Consider the following 22,385-nt stretch of genomic DNA (forward strand, 5'->3'; position numbering starts at 1 on the left):
CTGCCTCTTTGAGTATAGCATCGGGAGCTGAAAACTACATCGAGATTCCTTCCCCGATGCCGTATAGCACCCATGCTACGCAGCTGCATGCTATAATAGCCCATTTCGGCCCATGGCGTTGTAACCTTACAGCTTCTCAACACGTCACAAGACCGCCCGACAAGGTCAGCTTGCAACTTCACTCTGCCAAGATTAGGTACCTATGTATCTACTTCGCATCATCGGATCAGATGCTGAAGGATGGTTGTCGGAGTGCGAATGTCTTGATTTAGCATTTACCAAGCTGGCGATCCAAATCTCAAAGCCCGTAAGCATGGCAAAATACGGAGATTGTTCCTTGGTCTAACCCACTCCTACCCCGTTTATTCTAGTTGTCGAACTGAATGCCGGGTAATCATGTTCTACATAGGTATGCCAGGTATGCTGGCATCATCCGAGATCTTGGTTCTGGTTCTGCATAGTGACGAATATGAGGAAAACACCGCTCGGATCGAACCCGGAAACCGAGCTGCATGTATTGTATAGCAAGTAGAACCATATTTTGTGCAAGATAGGTAGGCAATCTGGGCAAGTGGGATGAGTGGCTTCGATCGTCGAAGATGCAAGCTTCCCGTGCCCCGTGCCCCTGTCCCTGGATCATCCTGTCCGTCATTCATATATTTATCTAAGGCAATCGCCAATCACGAGTGTGACAATAGTGAATAGTGTTGCCCTACTGCCCAGCCACACAGCTCGCGTGCTCACCAGTCTACGATGCACTTTTAAAGTGCTGCAAATATATACGCTTAATTACCTAGGGAAATCCGTGTTACCCTATCCTTTTGAGCATAATTATAATAGTAATCTTCAACATGGGGCGCCCTTCAGGACTCCGAAGCCTTTCGTTATGTTTACTCGCGAGCACGGCGTCAGCCTCCGTATTACTCCCTCGGGATCCCGTCCCGGAGGGCTTTGTCGCCGCCCCGTATTACCCGACCCCTTACGGCGGTTGGGCCGATGACTGGTCCGAGAGCTACGAAAAAGCAATCAAATTAGTGTCGCAGATGACACTGGCTGAGAAAGTTAATATAACTGCTGGTACTGGTCTTTATATGGTAGATTACTTGCACAACTTATACGGAAGCCTCTTGCTAACTATAGTTTAGGGTATGATAGCTAACTAATCATAACTATCCAAAATGATATTTTAAATACTAACATACGACTTCAGGCCGTTGTGTTGGAAATACTGGCAGTGTACCACGGTTGGGATTTCCAGAGCTGTGCTTACAGGATGGTCCTCTGGGCGTGCGCACGACAGACAACGTCACTGCTTTTCCTGCTGGTATCAGTACCGGGGCAACATTTAACAAGGATCTAATATATGAAAGAGGTGTTGCCATGGGTGAGGAATTCAGGGGTAAGGGAGCCAACTTCTACTTGGGACCAAGTGTTGGAGCCCTAGGAAGGAAGCCGAGGGGTGGAAGAAACTGGGAGGGCTTTGGATCCGATCCCGTTCTTCAAGCTATTTCCGCGGCCCAGACGATCAAAGGTGTACAAGAACAAGGAGTCGTCGCTACGCTAAAGCATTTGATCGGAAATGAGCAGGAGCTTTACCGCATGTACAACCCAGTACAGCAAGCATACAGTTCCAATATTGGTAGGTGTACATGGCAAAGTATTACTTGTTAGTTTTAGAAACTGATTGGGCTGTAGATGACCGAGCAATGCACGAGCTATACCTCTGGCCATTCGCAAATGGCGTGAAGGCTGGGGTCGGCTCAATAATGGCCTCTTATAATGCGGTATGTTAGCTTACGATCGTACCTTGATTCGGGCGGGCCTTGTTAATCAAGCTATAGATCAATGGATCTGCTGCTTCTCAGAACAGCTATATTCTGAATGGCCTCCTGAAAGATGAACTGGGCTTCCAAGGCCTTGTCATGACCGATTGGCTTGCGCAGATTTCAGGGGTAGCGTCCGCTCTCGCTGGTCTCGATATGTCCATGCCCGGAGATACAATTGGTAACAATCTACCGCTGATTGGCTATTCTAACTGGATGTACGAACTTACACGATCGGTATTAAATGGTTCTGTACCCGTCGACCGACTAAACGATATGGCTACCCGTGTTGTCGCTACGTGGTATCAGGTTGGCCAAGATAAGGACTATCCACCTCCTAACTTTTCCTCGAACACGGCGGATCGCGAAGGACCACTCTATCCAGGTGCACTCTTTTCCCCGGTGGGTGTCGTTAACGAATATGTCAATGTTCAGGCCGATCACAAAGTTGTTGCTAAGCAAGTGGCTCAAGAGGCGATCACGCTATTGAAGAATAACGGCAGCTTTCTTCCACTGTCAACTTCAGCGCCCCTCTTCGTATTTGGCACCGATGCTCAAGCTGATCCTCAAGGTATCAACTCGTGTACAGACAAGAGCTGCAACCGAGGCTTGCTCGGTATGGGATGGGGTTCGGGATCCGCGAATTACCCTTATATAGACGACCCAATTAGCTCGTTTAAGCGAAAAGCAACCAACGTAACATACTACGCTACGGATAGCTTCCCGTCCGTCCCAGCACCTACCGAAGACGATGTTGCTTTTGTGTTCATTACATCCGATTCCGGAGAGAATTCATATACTGTTGAGAACAACCACGGTGACCGCGACGGATCCGGTTTGAAGGCCTGGCACAGTGGTGATGCGCTTGTCCAGAAAGCAGCCGCGAAATACAGCAACGTTGTCGTCGTTGTCCACACTGTTGGCCCTATCGTTATGGAACCTTGGATTGATCTCCCTTCTGTCAAGGCTGTCCTCGTTGCCCATCTTCCCGGGCAGGAAGCCGGCGACTCGTTAACTGAGATCATATATGGCGAGGCATCACCCAGCGGACACCTACCGTACAGTATTCCCGTCTCCGAGGACGACTACCCCGATAGTCTTGACCTAGTTGCCACGCCTCTTAGCCAGACGCAGGATACTTACTCGGAAGGCCTGTACATCGACTACCGGTATCTAAACAAGCAGAACATCAAGCCGCGCTTTGCCTTCGGCCACGGCTTAAGCTATGCGTCCTTCAGTTTCTCTAACGCTACCATAACCCGCGTGACAGAGCTGTCCGAAGTTCCACCGGCTCGTCCCTCAAAGCCCGCATCACCCGTCGCCAGCCTAAACACTACCATCTCCGCTGCGTCCGAAGCGTACTTCCCAGACGGCTTCAACCGCATCTGGCGATACCTCTACCCATGGTTATCTAACGGCGACGCCGACGCCGCGTATAAGATTGGCGTGGCCGGCGACAAGAAGTACCCATACCCAGTAGGTTACTCAGGCACGCAGAAGGAAGACGTTCCGCCCGCAGGCGGCCCCAGCGGCGGAAACCCTGCAATCTGGGACGTCGCGTACACGATCAAAGTCACTGTGACAAATACCGCCAAGGAGGGCACAACGGCTGGAAAAGCCGTCGCGCAGGCATACGTCCAGTTCCCCGAGGACGCGGGCGTCGACACCCCCGTCATCCAACTCCGCGACTTCGCGAAGACGGGAACAGCGCTTGCGCCCGGGCAGAGCGAGACTCTGGAGCTGAGCCTCTCGCGCAAGGATGTAAGTGTCTGGGATACGGTGCGACAGAACTGGGTTGTGCCGAAGCCGGATGGGAGGTACAAGATCTGGGTCGGCGAGGCGAGCGATGCTTTGCCGGTGGTGTGTTACTCGGATAGCCTGGAATGCGAGACAGGCGCTCAGAGTCCCGTTTAGGGGGTGGGAGATTTGCGTCTGGGGAATGGGTCGGTGATGGTAGAGATAGGTTTGGGAATGGGAATGGGAATGGGAATGATGGATTGGCGGGGAGATGGATGGGATATGGAAGGGGTGTTGATAGAGCTATAAATATGGCTCTGCGTGGAATTTCGCAGTATTGTTACGAATGAATGGCCTGTATACACCTAAATGACCCTTTTAGCTATCACTTCTGAGCCTTCGTATATTGGAGATATATATCACTCACTCTCTTGAAAGCTATCATAGACTTGGGATTGGAAGTTAAAGTGGCATACCTCTTGTAATAGATCTGGGAAGAGGCTGGTTACGAAATGCTTAAGACACATGTAGATTAAAGACTGCTTTGACCAGTTGGATCTTGAGGTCTCTAGAGATGGTTCCTGGAATATACAGTTCTATATGTAGTATACAGTACACCCTTTGCCCTCCCCTCTGCTACACAATCCCCAACGAGGACACCGAGCCAGCTCCCACTCATGACCCAGGTAGCCTAGCACCCTGTCATGTACACTAGTCCTCATAGAAACCCCTCACCTGATCCGTACGCAGTCCCATATGTGTCCAGATCCATAGACCCCAAAACCTAGCGAGGCGAGGCGAGGCCCAAGGAGAAAACACAGACAACCTAGTTCGACAGCGTAGACCTCTTCTTCTCCCTGCGCCTCTGCAGCGTCTTGCGCCCGTTATGCGAGCGCACGCGGCTGAGGAACCCGTGACGCCGCTTGCGCACCAAGCGACTGGTCCGCGCCATCGTCGGCCGCGGGCCGAAGCGCACCTGGGCTGCGCCGGAGAGCCAGGGGTGCGTGGTCAGGGAAGTCTTGGGCACGAGGTCGGCTGTTGCTCCGGCGGCGGCGGCGGCGGCGGTTGGGGGGCCAAAGGGTTGGAGGGGGAGGCGGTTGGGAGTGCGGAAGACGGATCCTGGGGAGGCGTGGAGGGTGGGGCGGAGGGTGGGGAGGGAGGAGAATGTTCTAGGGAGGGTTAGAGAATTCTAAGGATATGCAGGTAGGGAGGGAGGGAGGTATGTTTGGTGATTGGTTTGGTGGAAAGAGTGGGAGTGAGTGGTGGGCGGTACGGACCTTCGTGTAGCTAGCGATTGTATGGATGCCGTCGTTGAAGATATGGCTATTTTACTGGCGCCACGAGCTCGTGGCAGAGCGGCTAGAGCGAAAGACCGCATCGTGTGTGTGTATGTGAGGAGGACGACCGACCGAGTTGGAGTTACTAGCGACGAGAGCTGTATGTATTCCGAGTCGTGCTAGGGCTCAACGTATCTTCATGCTTCTCTTCCTATCTGCCTTCCCCAAGCGTAGATCCCCTGCCCAATTGGCCCTGTTTTGGCGTCAGGCTGGTCGCAATTGGTGTTTCGGCGGGGTGGAAGGCGGTTGTAGTCGTTCGCTCTCTCGCGGGGTTAAATGAGTGAGGCTTCTCGCGATGCCGAAAATTCGGATACAAGATTAATTGAGTAGATTTATGGATCGGCCCGCCTGAATTTGTGGCCAGCTGCATCCTTATCGATAAGAAACGATATCATAGGTACCTACCTAACCTAGAAGAGCAGACTTGCGATTCGAGGATTTTTGGAGATATTTTGGAGATGGACTGAATATAGGATATATATAGTTGGTTACCACCTACATAGGGAGTTATGCTATCTAGATACCTATGTTACATGTTGCTATATACAAATAAAGACATTGTACATTTGTTGGATGGATAGATGCGAAGCATAAGATGAATGGCTTAAGAAATACGCCTAATCCAAACCGTTCATCCAAGTCGTACATGTAACACCTCATCCAAATGACCAACTACTCTCAATAACGCTTCGAGATAGGTTACTAATGTATAATGTTTATATCTCATAACTTCTCTTCCTCACGTCGCTGCTCAAGGCACCGATCATGATGAAAAGATATACGAAAAGCAAAAATTGCGCTCCCTACGATCCACGAGGGATAATAGAAGAGGGTCAGCTCCGCGCTGTGCAATGCAGGCGTCTCCCCTTAAGAACCCTCATGCTTGAGCGAAGGTTCTTGGAACAAGGTAAGTATGAAGAAGAAAAGGAAAAGAATCCCAAGAGCTGGGGAGAATGGCCATACATTTATACAATTTCTGAGGGCGGTGAGTGGGGCGGAAACAAGGCAAACAAAGCAAGGGCGGCAGAATTTCAGGGCAAACGAAGAAAGAGTCCAATCGGGAAACAATATGTAATTTCCATGGTTAGGTAGCAAACAGTTTCTTTCAGCCGCTACCCCACCACTTAGAATGCCAAAGGGTCTGTGCGCCCGTGCTCAATACATACCTCAATAAGAAGGCTCGATAGATCAAGAAGGTACATTGAAATTACAGCAGTTTTCTATGTTCTGAAAGTACCTGTACGACAGAGAGCACGGTCCACCTATATATCCGATAACAGGCACGGTCCAAGTCAGATACGCTAACATGGCATTTACTCCACACTCTATAAACGCTAGCCTTGATGGAGTAATTCAATTTGCCAGTCTCGACGCGCTTCCTTCCTTAGGTACCTAGTTTTCGCGTTCAAGCGCGTTCTTTGATCCACCATCTAATCCTGGGCAATCGCTCAACTCAACCACTCCTTCACCAATTGCCTTCTAACCAAGACAATTTGGTGAAGCCTCATACTACTACATATCACTGTCTCCAAAAGAGACTTGCTGAGTTTGACTGTCTATATTTGCCTGCCACCCTTTATTGGATGTAAACCTCGCCAGTCTTCATTCTATAATCATCCTGATCTTAGATTGATTGCTAGTTTATTGCCTTTATCCTGTAATGCGCTAGGGAGCCCACCCTTAATCAATTACCTCAATGCCTCTATTTTCGATATCACCAAATATCCAGGAGTCACCAACAACACCCAGGAAAAGAACCCACGAGGACTTTGTTGGCACCCCTAGCCAGCTCGCCATCGGAGAGCCTTCTCTTACAGAGAACCTAGGAAAACTGAAATCTGCTGAAATGTCTGTCCCTGCTATCAACCCTCCGCGTAAGTATTGTATTTTCTTTTGTTCCATGCCTGGCGTCTATAGTTGCTAATGCCTATGTTATAGAGTTGCCTACATCAATGGCGACAATGGATGCAACCCCAGGAAGTAGCCCCGCGGCTTTAACTGAAGCCGGATCTAGTCCAGCAATGAGGAAATCACTCTCACCGAATAAGACACCCTTGTCATCTCCCTCAGCATCGGGCAGCACAGCCTCTCAGCCCACACAGACAGCTTTTCTTTCCGCGCCTACAACTCAAAAAGCTCAAGGAGCCAAACGAAAGCCGTCAACTATCGAGGAGAAGCTCAACGCCACTAAGCGACAGAAATTAGGGGCCAAAGCATCAGAAAAGCTTGAAAAGGAAGAGGCTAAAGATGCTGAGAAAGCTAAGAAAGAAAAGGAGGCTGAGGAGAAGCGGCAAGCGAAAGAGGCGAAGGCGGCCGAGAAGGCCAAGAAAGAAGCCGAGGCGGCTGAGAAACGTCAGAAGAAGGAGGCCGAGGCTGCTGAAAGGGCCAAGAAGAAGGCTGCTGACGAGGCGGCTAAAGCAGCGAAGCTAGCTGAGAAGGAGAAAAGAGATGCCGCTAAGGAAGCCGCCAAGCGCAAAAAGGAAGAAGCAAAAGGGCGACAGCAAAGCATGCTAGCGGTTTTCATCCAGCGAGCTCTCAATGCACCCCAGAAGAAGGCTACCGAGCAAACCACGAAGCCTTCTGCGGAATCCGATGCCGCTGCTGGTTCACCGAAAGCTAAATCCAAGTCGGAGAAGTCGGCGTACGACCGAGTATTCCAGCCCTTCTTCGTTAAACCCGACGTCATGCTAGCTCCACAGCCGTTTGAATTGGACGATGAGACCAAAGATGCCAAATCTAGAATTCTGGACCAGTACATTCGCGGCGAGCGAGGCGAATTTAACCCCAAGCCGTTCAATCCAGCAGAAACCTTCAACTTGGCATTCACGAGGAAGCGTGGTATTATCCCGCCGAGCGTAAAGAGCATCATGGAGAGTGTGCACAGCGAGACTGAGCAGGCAGGTACAACAACAGAGTCACAGACCAAAAAACTAGCTGAAAACGCTCAAGAACAACTCAACGCTATCAAAACGAAATACCTATCTTTCTATGAAGACGTCAGACCACCGTATTTCGGAACTGTCACTACGCCTATCGAAGCTACGAAACTCCGCTTCATATCCCGTAGACCCGTTGGAAAAGTCCTCCCACTGAATTACGACTATGATTCTGAAGCAGAATGGGTGGAAGACGACGGTGAAGACCTAGACGATGAAGATGACGATGACGATTCTCATGATGGCGATGGAGAAATGGAGGACTTCCTTGACGATTCTGAGGACCAACCTACTACAACCCGACCAACTTTCCTTGGCGAAAAAGAGCCGGTCAGTACTGGTATTTGCTTTGAGGATCAAACGAGATCGGGCCCTTGCCCCACCACATATAAGTATCAACTCGAGTTCCTACTTGGTGAGTTCAGTCAGATTAACGACTTGATATCTTAAACTAACGAAGTTACAGATACACTTGACTACCACTCAGGAATTGATCCCTTCTCAACTTCCTACTGGCCAGCTCCTGCAAAGAAAGTCACAGCGAAGAGCACAGTTACATCTACGACTGCCGCTTCGACATCTATGCCTCCGCCCGACGTACCCACAAGCGCTTCGGCGCTTACTTCGGGTACAAGCAATTCTCTCCCGGCATCAGAGAACCAAAACGCAGTTCCGAAGGACGTCTTTGATGAGTTCAGGCAAGCTATCATCAGCGATGAGCTCAAAGAGTTTACCAAGGGAACGATTATAGAGATGTTGGCAAAGAAGTTCCCCAGCTGTACGAAGGCACAGGTGAAAGTAACATTGGACAAAGTTGCCCACCGTGTTAGTGTCCCGGGCGCGAAGAAGAATGTCAAGCAATGGGCACTTCTACCAGCATATGCCTTGTGATTTTGGGTTTGAATTCAGCACAACACATTCACATTGAGAGGAGTGGCGTTATGATACCAATGTGTGGGAGAAGAGGAATCTCCCGTTCAGGGGTTTATGCATGGCCTAGGTAAGGGGGGAGTTACTGCTGTATTGCACTCCATCGCGCTGCCAGAAGCAACGGCGGACGCACCATACAAGCTTTGCTTTTCTTGCAACGTGAAAGGAAAAGCCAACATCTACTGTATATTTTGTGTTTGAGATTGCAAAATCTCGTTGGCGGGGATTTTTGCCAGATCCGGTTTGGCAGGGGGATTCTGGACGGACGGCTGGCTGGTTTTGAGTTCACAGGACAAGGTCAAAATTAATGACATGGAACGAACTGATTTCGATTTCAATGTATTTCTTTCCTTCTCTTCGGTGACGTGACGTGATGTTTGTGGCGAATGGCTTTTGTGATTATGATTGATTGTTATTGTTTTCTTATGTCTTTGTGTCTTGATCATGAGTAGCATTCGTTGATTCGACTTTGCATTGTAGTTCTAGTTGCTTGATAGAACAATTGCCATAGTGCTTAGGCTTCTAATTGAGTTGCTTTGCTCGTAATTTCTTGCCCCTAGGTTTTAAGAGCTCATAACAGGGCTCATAACAGGGCTCATAACAGGGGCTTACACAGGTATATGTGATAATTAATGTTACCTGAAGATTAAAGGAGGGAACATGTATACCCCCCCCTTAATTATGTCTCCCTCTCCTGTATTTCCATGTTGGTTCCTTTGAGGTAGAAAAGACGGTTAACTAAGAAAAGTACATAGTTTAGTACACGAGTCCTCGTGGTAGGTAACTAACCTAGTGTAGTCCATATATGTTCATCGGTATTTAAATGTAGAAAGGGGGTCGGGTAGAGAATCTCTTCGATTTATTCCCTTGGGCCGTAGAGTTTCCCGTTTTAGGGGTTCTCAGGAGAAATGAGTATAGGTACCTATATAAGGTACCTATATATACTTGAGGATCAGACTATAACCTAGTCGGTAGGACATATGTCTCCTTTTGAACACAGTGAAACGACTCACACCGGGGTGGATGTCTCCCGCAATGTACCCAATAGCTAAGCCAGTATTACGTTATACTCCAGTTCGAAGGACCTCGCGGGCTAAGTGTCAGAGTGTCCAAGTGTCCAAGTGTCCCCGTTAGGTTCGCACCTATAGAAGTACCCAATCCATACAACGCGTGTCTTACCTTTAGGAAGCAATGTCCGATCCTAAGCGAGTTCCTCCTCCTATACAACTAACACTTACCAAGCCCACTAACGGACTGTCTCATTTTTTATACTACATGAGCACATACACACCACAATCCTCCAGCGTCTCTACCCTCGTTCAAGAAATACAATCTGCACACCTGAAAGACTCTTAATTCCTAAATTCCTAACCTAGCTAGCTTCCTTGGGTACCTATTCATCATATTATAACTAGACCACCGCCAGCCCCCAGGGAGCATCTGAATTTTAATACAGCTACCTATACAATACATCAAGGCGTGGAATCATAGCCTAGCTCGTGGAGCTTGTCCTTACCAACCACGAGGGCATGTGTTATTTCGTTTCGTTTTTTCCCGTCAGACACATTCAACCACACATACACACAAAAAAGAAACCAAATATGCCGTAAGAACTTATCATAATCGTATGACATCCCCCCTTCCGTAATGTACACATACAACATATACACACACATACATACAGACGTAATCGGCATCTGAAAATTTTAGTTACACATTAGTCCTAGACCCGGCTCTTGGGATGAGGAGGGTGGGTAGAAGGAGCCACTTGGGAGGGTTTTTTTGTTCTCTCGTGTCATGGCTAGCAAGCAAACACAGGGCGTCGTTGAGTGAGGAGACGAGACGTTTGAGACGAGACGAAACCCCAGCAGGCAGCAACAAGCAGCATATCCCAATAAACAAAAATGGCCTGTTTTCGCATTGATCAGAACGCTTCTACCCTAATACAATTCACCGCTGGTTTTTCTAGTCGGGGCCGTCCTCACCGTAATGATCCTGCGCGGGAAAAACCATGCATGCAAATGCGAATATTGAATTGAAGAGCCACCTCATGGTGGACAGAGCCCGAAATCTTTCCTGGTCCCGCTACGATCGCTGCTGCTCGTCTTGTAACTGCCGGTTTTTGTTATTGTTGTTATGGGTTCGCTTATCGCTGTGGTGGTTCTGCGCCGCCTTCTCGCGGCGCATCTCGTCAATAGCAGAACGTTGCTGCATGCTAGCATCGTGGCTCTTGAACTCGATCCGAGTGTCGAGTGGACAGTTTAGCACGCGTCGCATCGTCTCGCTGATAATCGTAAGTAAAAAGGACCTAACGAGAGCTATAGTGAATAGACATACCGGATCTTGAGAACTTTCTGTCCAGTGCTACGAGTCCAAATACTCAGCACGTCCTCTCCGTTGCGCATACTAAGCACAACGCCGCAGAGCTCATCGGCCTCGTCTCCAAATTGGTCGCCAACACAGGCCATCAGTAGATCTTCATAGTACCGATCGGCGACACCTTTCTTCAGTCGCAAAACCCACTTTCCGCCGAGCTTGTTTTCGTCGTCTTCCCATATTGGACGGATACCCTTCTTGAAGAAATGGTAGTCTGATACTGTGGGTAACGACGAGGGCCGCTTCAAGTGTGAATAGGCCAGCCAAAATTCCTCCACAGTCTTAACTGACATCATGGCATGTAACGTCTTGTCATATTCGATATAGCCGTTGGCCTTAGTAATAGGCGGCCTGTACCAGAAGACCCACGTGTCGCGGAGAGGGTGTGTCGATGCCGCGGACCCCTGCTGAGTGTTCGTCTCCGAAATGGAGCCCATGGAAGGTTTGCCGGCGGTGGATCGTATAGCTTCCTTTGCCGTCTTTTCGGATGAGGGGGTCTTGGCGCCGACTGCACCCATGGCTTGCTCGAAGGGATTTCCTTGAGACTTGGGAGTCTTGGCCGAACCGAACGATGCGAATGCGCCGGATCCGAGGCCAAACTGATTAGCCCCTCCGGCGCTGGTAGGAGAGGCCAGGGTGCTACCGGGAGTCGTCGCGCCAAAGGCGTTCGAGCGGCCGTGAGACGAAGTGGTGCCATTTCGACGTGCTAGACTCGAGAAGTCCCGCGGGGTTGTGGAATTATCGGGCTGACTCGGCGTGGACAGAGAGAGGTTGGTAACACTACAGGAGTAGAAGCGGTTAGTACTTGAGACGAAGCGGAAATCTCGACACGGACAAGGTCGGACTCACTTGTTACGACGAGTCCATATCGATTCCTGTCTATCCATGTTGAACTGCTAGCACGTACGTCGGTCGCTCCCAGTAGGACGAGTATGTTGAAACTCCCCAGTACCACCAATACACCGTCTACAATTCAAAAGTTGGTCGAACTATGCTCTTTGTAACGATACTGCTGGGAAACTTCGCCAATATGATACGCCACGTGCGGGTGGGAGGTGGAAAATGTAAGGTGGGAGATGGTGGGCTGTTCAAGTATGTAGATCTAACGATGTGAGAAGACGCAAGTGATGATCTTAGAATTGTGGATGAGGTAGGGGTGGAAGGATTTTCGAAGTATAGTCGGTACTGCTGTATGGTATTCTTTGGCAAAGTGAATAGGTAGGTATCGAGAAGAGTAACGAGATTCTTTGGTATAGGTAGTTATTGTATATTAACTTGAAGTTATTCGGCAAGCTCATTCGTGGGGAAGAAAGTTTCAAAGTTCCAACTTTTTCCAGCGTTCCTATGGCGTATGATAAATTGGGTCTAGCTCCCTTTTGTTACTTTGTCGCTCTTGCTCATTGCTGAGGCGGCTTGATTTAGCCAGCCGACTGCCAGGTGGTCACAACAGCAAGCTCTGCTCGCTCTTGCCTTCTACATTAGGTACATACGGTACCTAATTAATTTGGTGGAGCGATGCGAGTGGAGCTTTTTTGAAAAAAAATCGGCATGTTAAGTTTTTAACTTTTTGTCTGGTGACTTTTGTTTCTTTTTCCTCTTTTTTCAACATTTAAAAGACCACCAACTCAAATCATCGCCAGCTTGCCAATTTGATTTCCACGCTGCTGACGACTCCGATGTGTGTGTCGAGAGTAACTACCTTCATTGTGTATCCCTTGTTTAAAACCATCATCACGAGGGCCCTTAACTGCTGGCTACCATGATGCGATGATGACCTGAAACAAGCTTGGACAGTCGATAACCATACCTAGAAATTTCTATAGATACCTCAGCCGACTTCTATAATCTATAAGCGCAGGTTACTCCAGGGCTGTCTGATATTGTACGTAAGCCTTGCAGATTTCCTTACCGTGTCCTACATTAGCTCTGATGACCTCTTTTGAGCCTGGTAATCCAATAGTGTTCAGCCAACAAAATGTGTAATCTGTCGTTACGATAGTCGCGCAGTGGTTGAGCTTGCGGAAAAAATCGGCATGTCTGAACCCTGTGCTACGAAATATCGACGTCAAGACGAACCAGCGCGGATATTTACTAACAAAAGCTAGCAGCATTCAATAACCAAGTCGTCGCATCATATACTATATTTATAAGGCCGCTATGCATTATCTCTTGACGAATGTCTACGTAAACGCTCTAGAGTCCGAAATATGACTATTGATATCATTAAGTCTCGGGTAATCCAACAGTGTATTCCTACTTGCTAGGAATATTAAGTCCCTAAATTGCCCTACCACGTTATGATTAGACGTGCATGCACACATACTGCAAGATCGACTACAAGATTTCGTATGTCGTAACCTAGGCATTTGATATCGAGTTGGACATTTAAGAATGTGGTAAAATGCAATATCATTTACGGGTGAACCTCTATACGCACCAACCCACTAAGTTCTATAATCGTCCAAGGAAACAATTTCTAGGAAAGGACATAGCATCCTCCAACATGATAGAGATCCTTTCCCAACTGCATCACAACTATAGTTCTTCCATTCTTCTTTAGGGTGGGAAACCCTGGTCATGGACTGTCACTGACGAGTTGCCAGTAGTTATGTCAACTTGACGAATTTGTATCCACTAGAGCATGTGTGGATTGCTCTGCTTGTCCATGCTCATAGTGGCGGCCCGATCAAACAAGCTAGTTTACTGGTCCTTGCCAAAAGAGTCGGCCTTGGCGCGCAAGTTGGCAGCAGTTGAACCAGACTCGGAAAAGTGTCGTCCAAGCATTGGGTGCAAGAAAGATCGGAAGATGAGTTGGGCGCCGCTACATATCGTCAGTCTGATGAAATAGAGATAGTTGAAAGCTATGCAATAAAATACGAACCTGAACATGGGCAGCGAAAGCCAAAGCAAGAAGACAAACTTGAAGGTATAGTAGAAGGGGAACCAGTAGACAACGCTGACGGCGCTCTCAATAACGCTGCAATATAAATTAGCGACGTAGGACGACATGGGAGGGCCGCGTAGGTAGTTATTCGCTTACGAGAAGAGGGCGAAGACAACCCAGTACTGAAGGAAATTAGCTGAGAAAAAATCTAGTCCGGATCAATAATGGAACGTACGGTTAGCCACTGAGTGTCATCTGCCTTGGTGGAACTAAATAGGGCTGCCAGGGAGTAGTATCCGGGGACCACGAAGCCGGCGAAGTTGGTCAGGAGTTGACCGCCAAGGTTGAAAATGATGAAGAATAAGTAGAGGGAGCCTACGCCGAGAACAGCATAAACCTTAGGAACTCCGAACTGCTTTTCGAGGTTGCTGAGAGCAGGGTATTTGGAGAGCTATGTTCTCGTTAGTCTTCAGGAGCACGCGACCCGGCCGATATCGAAATAGCCCAACAGGCCAGGGTATAGGATATATGAATAAGGTATACGATATATGATATACGATATGACGTACCTCACGGTCGAGCTGGGATATATAATGCTGAACACGATCTTGCGCAGACATTTTTTCTATGATTTATTCGTAGAGCTGTAAAGGGTTCAGAAGGGAAAAAAAAAAAAAGGTCTGTGGACTTGAAAGTTGATAAAAGGCAATATGGTTGCGCAGAGGCGGGGAAAAGAAGCTGCAGCTGATGTCAAAGCAAAGTAGCTGTGCTAAATGTTTTAGGGTTAGCGAAAAGCCACCTTGCTTAATATGTACACGTAGGAATGGGACAAGGCGGCTAGGGATGTGGGATCCGGAGACTGCCGGACTTACGGCAAGGAAGTTTGATTTGTTGGTAGGTATTGCTGGTATGCTAGTATGCAAGAAAAGAGGTATCGCACGATGTTGTTATTAGGTAGGTAGGTAGGCAGTGAGCTAAACACGACTACTTATGCTTTTATAGGCTGTTGATGAGCTGAATAATGATGATGGTATTGTAAGAAATCGGATGCCGGATTGTGGGAAAGGGGAGCAACAAAATTACGTAGCGGGTAGGATGCGAAGGAGACGATGACGGAAGGCCAGCCAGCCACGACTGAGAAATCAATTTACCGTAATAGCTAATTCGTTGGATTAAGGACCATATCCGCCCGGGCTAGGTCTTATGTTAGGTACCTCGTCATAGTATGTAAGCTACCTACATACCTTATACACGTACCTTCTGCGCTAAATTCTACGTGGAACATGTCTTATAGGTATATGCATATCCAGATATGTATCTTACGGAGGTATTTTGCATACCCCGCCCGGTGATTACACCAAGCAGATACATAGTGATCGTGAACGAAATTAAGTAAATTAAATACCTAAGGTACTAACACATACCCAGTTGTGTGAGTAGGTATGCAACGTGAAATATCTAATGTCTTCATTTATAGTAGTGCTTCATTTGTACGAAGCTGCAGATTCAGATTAATGATACTGCTTAGGAGGTAGGTAGGTAGGTACCTAGGTACTAAGTCTGTGCAAAGGACAGTACCTACCTAAAGTACCCTAAGGCCTGGAATACCTCTATTGAATCCTACTGGAGAAAGTGCGGGTAGTTATGTAAATAAAAACTTTGTTGTTACTGACACGTGATAGGTCAAATTTAGCGCGGCTTCCATACATAGGCCAAAGCTTGAGCACTAGTGTAGCTTCCGAGTACCTACCTATAATCTATGTAAGTTACAACCCCTGCTCTTTAAAAGGTATTTACCAGCCACAAATAAGTAACCTTCCGTAACTATAGCTTAGGTAATACGGATTACATCCACGCTCAATTTCCAGCCATCCACGGTTCAGCAATCCACCGTTGCCCCGACGAGAGTTTTCTTGTTGTTTGGCTAGTCGTCTCCGCCATTTTCTGCCTCTCATCCAACAGAATCGTCAAGGGCTTGTCGCTCGGACTGATGCAGCATCGCGATACTCAACATTCTACTGCATGCACTAATCTCGAGTAGTGCTTTTACTTTATCTTTATTCTGTATTCTTTCTTTAATCGCCTCGTGGCGCGTTTCTTTTCTTCGCTACTCGCCGCTTCTTTGCCTGTGTTTATATTGTGGTCGCATCTTACTGTTCGGGGTAAACAACCCTAAGCACATGGAGACTGGTAAGCCATTCTTACTATCGAAGCCCGCGAAACATGGCCGAGTGTTCATTATGATCTCACATCAATTCAATGCATGACTGTTTCTTATTATGTCATCTAATTATCATATAGACTCTCGGCCTCTTGAAGTCGGCGCAATGTCGCAGCATAACCAGAGACAGAGGACTATATCGAGGGCTTCGACCGCCTCAATCCATAGCGTCGCGACGCAACCAACCCTCGATCAGCAGGCCTTAATGGCGCACCATAGCGCTTTTACGGACCAGTGGGTTTCGAACGATCACGTCCCCCCGAGAGATATGTCATCGGCAGTTCAACCCATGCCAGCCGGAGACATGATGCTTCGTCCTGCCTCCCAGATGCCGGTCGGCCAGTCGTTCGCGATGGGTTCGAGTATGCACTCTGCCGTCGGGCTTGGTATGCCGTACGCTCAACATCCCAACCTGCATCCTGCTGTATCAGCCGAGACCTTTGCCGGAAATGCGAGTTTCACAGACGCCGATAGCCAGATGATGGACCGTGACGAGGCCGACGAGGTTGACTCGCTTGCTGGACGACCGCGAGGCTCGAAACCTCCTTCAAGCCGCACTAGTGCGAACAATGAGCTTGAGATGCGCCAGCTATTTCAGGCTAATAAGAGCCGTACTCTCGCGGATGTAGCAAAGGAGCTTCATGGTAACGAGCGTGGACCTAATTCCGAGCGCGCTCGCCAGATCTTCGCTATGCTCTGGTAAGTTAATCAAGAATCGAGAAAAGTTTTGTTTTCCAGTATAAATGGGATAGGATCTGACTCCGTATAGGATCAATGGGGTTTGTGCGAAGGGTAGAGGTTCCGTACCTCGAGGCCGTGTTTATGCCAACTATGCATCCCGCTGTGCGACGGAGAGAATAACTGTCTTGAATCCTGCTAGTTTTGGGAAGCTTGTTCGAGTCCTTTTTCCTGGTCTTAAAACTCGAAGACTCGGCGTCCGTGGAGAATCAAAATACCACTATGTCGATTTCACTTTGCTGGGTGATCAGCCCAAGTCCAGAGAACCCTCTATCCAGCCCGCGATTCCCTTCCCGGAACCGGCCCCTTTTGCGCGTTCTTTGAGGTCTGTGTCACCCGCTACTAACTCGTTTGCAAGGCCTGTTCTCATGCCCAACAGTGTCGCGCAGTCCCAATCCCCTGTATTGGACGTACAACATTCAGCTCTTCCGTCACCTACGCTTGTCCAGCAATCTGATACCCCGGCTGGCTCACGATCGGCAATCTCCCGAACTCACAGCTTGTATAACCAATGCGAAGTCAAGCATCTCGATCAGTTACACTCATCTAACTCTAAAACTATTATACGCTTAGCATTCATAGAGCCCGAGCATCCTTCCAAATCAGCCGAGGCTCTCGTTCTACCTAAGATCGAGCCGTTCTTACCCAATGGAACGGATCCAGATGCGGCAATGTCTCTGACTGCTCTCTACCGGTCTCATTGCACATCCTTAGTGGAGTGTATTCGCTATTGCAAGGAGAAGGCCTTCTTTCACCTCTATACCTCTTTTCAGGGCACACTCACCATGCCCGTACAGAAACTCTTCTCTCACCCTAGTATCGCGCCGTGGATAGAGGAGTGTGATTATGTGCTTTACCAACGCATGATCCAGATCATCTACAGCCTCGTTCTACAAGCCATCCCCCAGCCCGTACTGAACGCGTTCGAGAAAATATCCCAGCAATTAGTCTCCCACATTCGCGAGTCTTTTCATGGACAGCCGAGACACGTAGTCCAGGCCAAGGAGGCCCCTGCTACTATATTTGCAGGCCTGCTTGACCGCACTCTACGAGTTAACCTCACAGCTCATGCTGCGGCAAATATGCTTTCGATTTCTGCGAATAGGGATCAGATGTATCTGGATTGGATGTCAGGGGTTAGGGTCCGCAAGCTTGCCGAATGCGTCCCAACTAGAGGAATGGATGATTTAGTTGATCTCTTGTTTAATGAAATCCGAGACCTAATCGACCCCGTGAACGTCCCTTGGAGTGAAGAGTGTAAATATCTTTATGGGGAAATAGCACTCAACAACAGACGAGGCTTACCGTCGTCAAATGCTTCTAATGGCAGCTCGGAGCACTTCCTTGAGCGATGGGTCGACTTCCTATTATCTCTACAGAAACGTTTCCCCTACGCCGCGGCGACGGATATTGTTTGGTGCGTGCAACGTGTCGGGTTAGAGGTCATGCGAGATCTTACCATGCGGCAGAGCAATTCTTTTGGAGCGTGGTGGGTGACGAAGTGCTGGCTCGACGAGATGGTTTCGTTCCTGGCCGAATATGGTGGTTTCATGAAGTCGAAGAACTCGCAGCCGCCCGTTGGCAGCGAGATCAAGCCCCCGGCGGATGGTAACGACGTGACCCTACGAGGTTCGCGTGTTAGTAGCGATGATCAAGACATCTCACATATTTCCCAGCCGCAACCAGACCGCGCCCCTTTCCCATCTCAGCTCGAAGTCAACGGGGCAGACTCCCTTCACATGTCAGTGAACCACGACGATAGCGGAATTGGGATTAGGACTCCAGAAGAGGATTTCCCCATGGACAAATTCGACTACCAGGAAGGTCAGGACCAGAGCCTACATTCTCTTAACTTAGAGGAGTCCGTCCAATAGGACCAGTACGAGTCTCTGGGGTGTTAGAGACTATATATTAATATTCGTTGTCGGTGGTGTTGTTTAACTATTTGCCCGATCGGGTAAGACATGACCTACGTACACGAAGGTATGACGGTATGACCGAACACGATAGACAGCCAGGACCTCATGGTTTGAGGATTTCGGGGTATATGCCTGGCAGGGTCGTTTAAGTGGTAATTTTGTAACGGACAGGGCGTACATTTTCGAGGCACGGAAAAGAGCTTTTGAGGGTTGGGCCGGTATAGTTGGTCCTTGATTTCATAAAGGACAAAATGCATGCATGTATGGTCAGGAGGAGGGGTTTTGGCCCCGGGTGTATAAGGGGCGGCATGGATATTCGCCTTGGTACTCCGATAGGATAGGAGGTCTGAATACTTGTGTAGCATGGCTTGTATGATACCCGTAGCTATTTACATGTGTCCACGCGCAGCCAGTTGCGCTCTGAAGGATTCTTATACTATGGTTACTTTTCTTCCGTGTCTTGTAAGTGACGATTGTGGTAGCTATACGACATGGTTCACTATACTATATGGCTATGACTACCTATACTATATATAAGAGGGCGCCGAACAGATCCAAGATACTAACCTAGATGACTATAAGTCTACATAGCGAGATGAGCCGAAAGCTACTCCAGCATCTTGCCGATTAAACAATGAGTCACAATAAGAAAAGCGAGGTAAGTCTTAAATGCACGTAACTAACTTATGACCTCAATTACATACACGAGAAACAGACTACCAGCGAAAAGGGAATAGGGGTCCCGCCTTTATGCCCCGCAATTCGATTCCGACTGCATGTGTTCATCAGCCATGTAATAGCCGGTTGCTGCTTCCACCAAGGTATGGAAACCCGAAGCGGATACCATTTTTTCATTCGCTACCGACTAATTGTGGCGTGGCGCCGCCGTAGAACCTCCGATTCGGGCTGTCAGGGCCCCCTTTCTAAGATAGACTAATTCAATTTTCATGTCTGAATCCGAAGAGCAAGTGAGTGCCTGCCAAATATATCCTAATTCTTCCAATCAATTGCCTACCTTTTATTACATCCTTTCTTCTTTCATTTGAAGCAAACATATGCGATTCGTATCGCCAATTCTAGAAGAACATATTCAAACTGTAACTCAGCTTAGTTACACTGAACCTGCCCCGCCATCAACGCACATACTTCTACATCATTTATACTCAGTTGTATTTACTATAAAAGCTCGCCAACACCAAGGCTTAATTTTATTTCATTCATTCATTCATATCTCACAATGGCCATGGATGCTATACTCCAGGGCAATACCAGCAGTGAAGGCTGGATAGTACAGAAGTTCGGCGGCACAAGTGTTGGGAAATTCCCAGACAGCGTTTGTGATGCACCAACCCTTTCTTGCCCAATCTAGTATAACTGACATTGTCCGGCTTTGAATATAGATTGCTGAAGGAATTGTTCGGTATGAAATTGCAACATCGTTCCTCTACGAGACGCTACTGACTCTATGATAAGAGCCAGCTTAAGGTCGAATAAAATTGCCGTCATTTGCTCTGCTCTAAGCTCTGGCAAGAAGGTGACGGGTACTACCAGCCGGTGAGTCATTGAATGCTTTATGAAAGGGCAATTGGCCCCAATTGATCTAACATGATATATTCATATAGACTGCTAGAAGTTTACAAGCATTTACGCGCTATATCAGCAGCGACGAGTAATGAAGTCACACAGCACGAGCTCGTCGAAAAAGCCAAGCTTGTTATACGAGAAATCTGCATCGACCATGTCTCAGCGGCGCAGAAGTGGATAAAGAATCCCGACCTGCAGAAATCTGTATCATCCAACATAGAAGAGGACTGCCAGGAATTAATAGACTATATCATTGCGGCTAAGCGATTCAACTTGGAAGTTAACGCGAGATCCAAGGATCGAGTAGTCAGCTTCGGAGAGAAGTTGAGTTGCAGATTTATGACCTACTTGTTAAGAGATAGGGTTTGTTCAGATTCCAGACGAGGCAATATCTTATTTAACTGACAATTATTTATAGCATGTTGACGCAGAGTATGTGGATCTTTCTGATGTTATGCATTACGACAGTTCCGACCGATTAAGTCTAGCATTTTACAAAGATGCAGCAGCCATTTTCCGGAAGAGGATACAAGCCTGCAATGACAGAGTGCCTGTAGTCACCGGTTTCTTCGGCAATGTCCCCGGAAGCTTGATGGATGGAGACATTGGGCGAGGATATACTGACTTATGTGCCGCTCTGGTCGCGGTGGGAGTGAAGGCCCAAGAGTTGCAGATATGGAAGGAGGTAGACGGCATATTCACGGCAGATCCCACCAAAGTGCCAACAGCAAGGCTACTCGCGTCTATTACCCCGTCGGAGGCAGCAGAACTTACATTCTACGGCTCTGAAGTCATTCACCACCTAACGATGGATCAGGTAATCAAAGCGGACCCGCCGATACCAATTCGCATTAAGAATGTGAACAATCCTCGTGGAAATGGTACCATCGTGGTTCCAGATCCAGTACAGTCTCCAGCACAGAAGATCAGGAGATCCCGGCCTTCGGACTCCTCGTTGCGGAAACATCCTCGGAGACCCACTGCAGTCTCTATCAAGAACAACATCACTGTCATCAACGTACACTCGAACAAACGTTCCATTTCTCACGGGTTTTTCGCCAAAGTGTTTTCAATTCTTAACAGCCATAGAATATCCGTCGACCTTATCTCCACAAGTGAGGTTCACGTGTCAATGGCTATACATTCCTCCAGCCCGTCCGTCCGCCATTTCGAAAAAGCAATGGCAGAGCTAGAAGAATGTGGAGATGTCAGTATCTTACTCGACATGGCCATTCTAAGTCTAGTCGGTGCAGAGATGAAGAATATGACGGGTATTGCTGGCCGCATGTTCTCGACGCTGGGAGAACATAGCATCAATATCGAGATGATATCGCAAGGTATGTGACTGCGTATATCATGCAAGTGGTATGTGTGCTTTTGGATATATTGCTAACTATGACAACAGGCGCAAGTGAGATCAATATCTCATGTGTTATCGACGCAAGGGAAGCTACGAGAGCCATGAGCATATTACATACAAACTTATTCACATTCCTCGATTAGTAGCACAGTACACTTGCATTTAACATGATATAAATGTTTCGTGTTTGTGAAATAGGTCACTATAAAACGGTGGTTAGTCAGTATGTACCGATTGAAAAAAGGGGCTTGGGCATCAACACGCCCCCATACCTATGTAACCTAGAGCTAAAGCTATGCTTGGCTATTTATAAAAGCTTGATAGATAGAGGTGTTGATCTGCTTAAGGCGCGATTAAATAAATGAGGAGATTTGATTTTAAACTCGTGATAACCAATGTCTTGTTCAACTACATAATGTCTGGAGCAATGATGGTTATTTTGAGTATTAGCTGGGTACCTAAATTTGAGGTTAAAATAAATCTGGGTGTTGATTCGTTGTTTGCATGTAGGTTAGGTTGGTTATTCAAGTATGTATAATC

At 47.9% G+C, this 22,385-nt stretch overlaps 7 protein-coding genes across 7 annotated transcripts; 4 read left to right on the plus strand and 3 right to left on the minus strand.

The window, feature by feature from the left end:
• Positions 1 to 333: 333 nt before the first annotated feature.
• F4813DRAFT_399263 (glycoside hydrolase family 3 protein) lies at positions 334 to 3,737 on the plus strand (the record flags this gene model as incomplete). Its single annotated transcript, XM_049248157.1, has 4 exons — positions 334 to 1,083; positions 1,211 to 1,639; positions 1,696 to 1,784; positions 1,842 to 3,737. The coding sequence occupies exons 1-4, from the start codon at positions 852 to 854 to the stop codon at positions 3,735 to 3,737; spliced, it is 2,646 nt and encodes an 881-aa protein (XP_049103181.1). The 5' UTR covers positions 334 to 851.
• A 324-nt stretch (positions 3,738 to 4,061) lies between these two features.
• Positions 4,062 to 5,222, minus strand: F4813DRAFT_221334 (uncharacterized protein). The gene is made up of 2 exons (XM_049239806.1): positions 4,838 to 5,222; positions 4,062 to 4,729 (listed from the first exon to the last, which is right to left on the minus strand). Exons 1-2 carry the CDS (start codon positions 4,936 to 4,938, stop codon positions 4,387 to 4,389), a joined length of 444 nt encoding a protein of 147 aa, XP_049103182.1. The 5' UTR covers positions 4,939 to 5,222; the 3' UTR covers positions 4,062 to 4,386.
• A 1,064-nt stretch (positions 5,223 to 6,286) lies between these two features.
• Positions 6,287 to 9,370, plus strand: F4813DRAFT_346817 (chromatin assembly factor 1 subunit A-domain-containing protein). Its single transcript, XM_049241887.1, has 3 exons — positions 6,287 to 6,771; positions 6,836 to 8,248; positions 8,300 to 9,370. The coding sequence occupies exons 1-3, from the start codon at positions 6,594 to 6,596 to the stop codon at positions 8,722 to 8,724; spliced, it is 2,016 nt and encodes a 671-aa protein (XP_049103183.1). The 5' UTR covers positions 6,287 to 6,593; the 3' UTR covers positions 8,725 to 9,370.
• Positions 9,371 to 10,848: 1,478 nt separating this feature from the next.
• Positions 10,849 to 12,026, minus strand: F4813DRAFT_385751 (translation initiation factor eIF4e; the record flags this gene model as incomplete). The annotated part of the gene is made up of 3 exons (XM_049246298.1): positions 10,849 to 11,047; positions 11,101 to 11,919; positions 11,989 to 12,026. The coding sequence occupies 3 exons, from the start codon at positions 12,024 to 12,026 to the stop codon at positions 10,849 to 10,851; spliced, it is 1,056 nt and encodes a 351-aa protein (XP_049103184.1).
• A 1,646-nt stretch (positions 12,027 to 13,672) lies between these two features.
• On the minus strand, positions 13,673 to 15,255 carry F4813DRAFT_221376 (TB2/DP1, HVA22 family-domain-containing protein). Its single transcript, XM_049239807.1, has 5 exons — positions 14,593 to 15,255; positions 14,259 to 14,474; positions 14,180 to 14,205; positions 14,021 to 14,116; positions 13,673 to 13,960 (listed from the first exon to the last, which is right to left on the minus strand). The coding sequence occupies exons 1-5, from the start codon at positions 14,641 to 14,643 to the stop codon at positions 13,840 to 13,842; spliced, it is 510 nt and encodes a 169-aa protein (XP_049103185.1). The 5' UTR covers positions 14,644 to 15,255; the 3' UTR covers positions 13,673 to 13,839.
• Positions 15,256 to 16,350: 1,095 nt separating this feature from the next.
• Positions 16,351 to 18,856, plus strand: F4813DRAFT_378841 (uncharacterized protein; the record flags this gene model as incomplete). The annotated part of the gene is made up of 2 exons (XM_049245382.1): positions 16,351 to 16,943; positions 17,014 to 18,856. 2 exons carry the CDS (start codon positions 16,351 to 16,353, stop codon positions 18,854 to 18,856), a joined length of 2,436 nt encoding a protein of 811 aa, XP_049103186.1.
• Positions 18,857 to 19,769: 913 nt separating this feature from the next.
• Positions 19,770 to 22,349, plus strand: F4813DRAFT_346832 (aspartate kinase). Its single transcript, XM_049241888.1, has 6 exons — positions 19,770 to 20,234; positions 20,302 to 20,321; positions 20,375 to 20,455; positions 20,524 to 20,848; positions 20,904 to 21,822; positions 21,891 to 22,349. The coding sequence occupies exons 1-6, from the start codon at positions 20,139 to 20,141 to the stop codon at positions 21,986 to 21,988; spliced, it is 1,539 nt and encodes a 512-aa protein (XP_049103187.1). The 5' UTR covers positions 19,770 to 20,138; the 3' UTR covers positions 21,989 to 22,349.
• The last annotated feature ends 36 nt before the right edge of the window (positions 22,350 to 22,385 follow it).

This window comes from Daldinia decipiens (assembly GCF_022478715.1).
Source record: "Daldinia decipiens strain CBS 113046 unplaced genomic scaffold F4813scaffold_4, whole genome shotgun sequence".
Classification (NCBI taxonomy): Eukaryota; Fungi; Ascomycota; class Sordariomycetes; order Xylariales; family Hypoxylaceae; genus Daldinia; species Daldinia decipiens.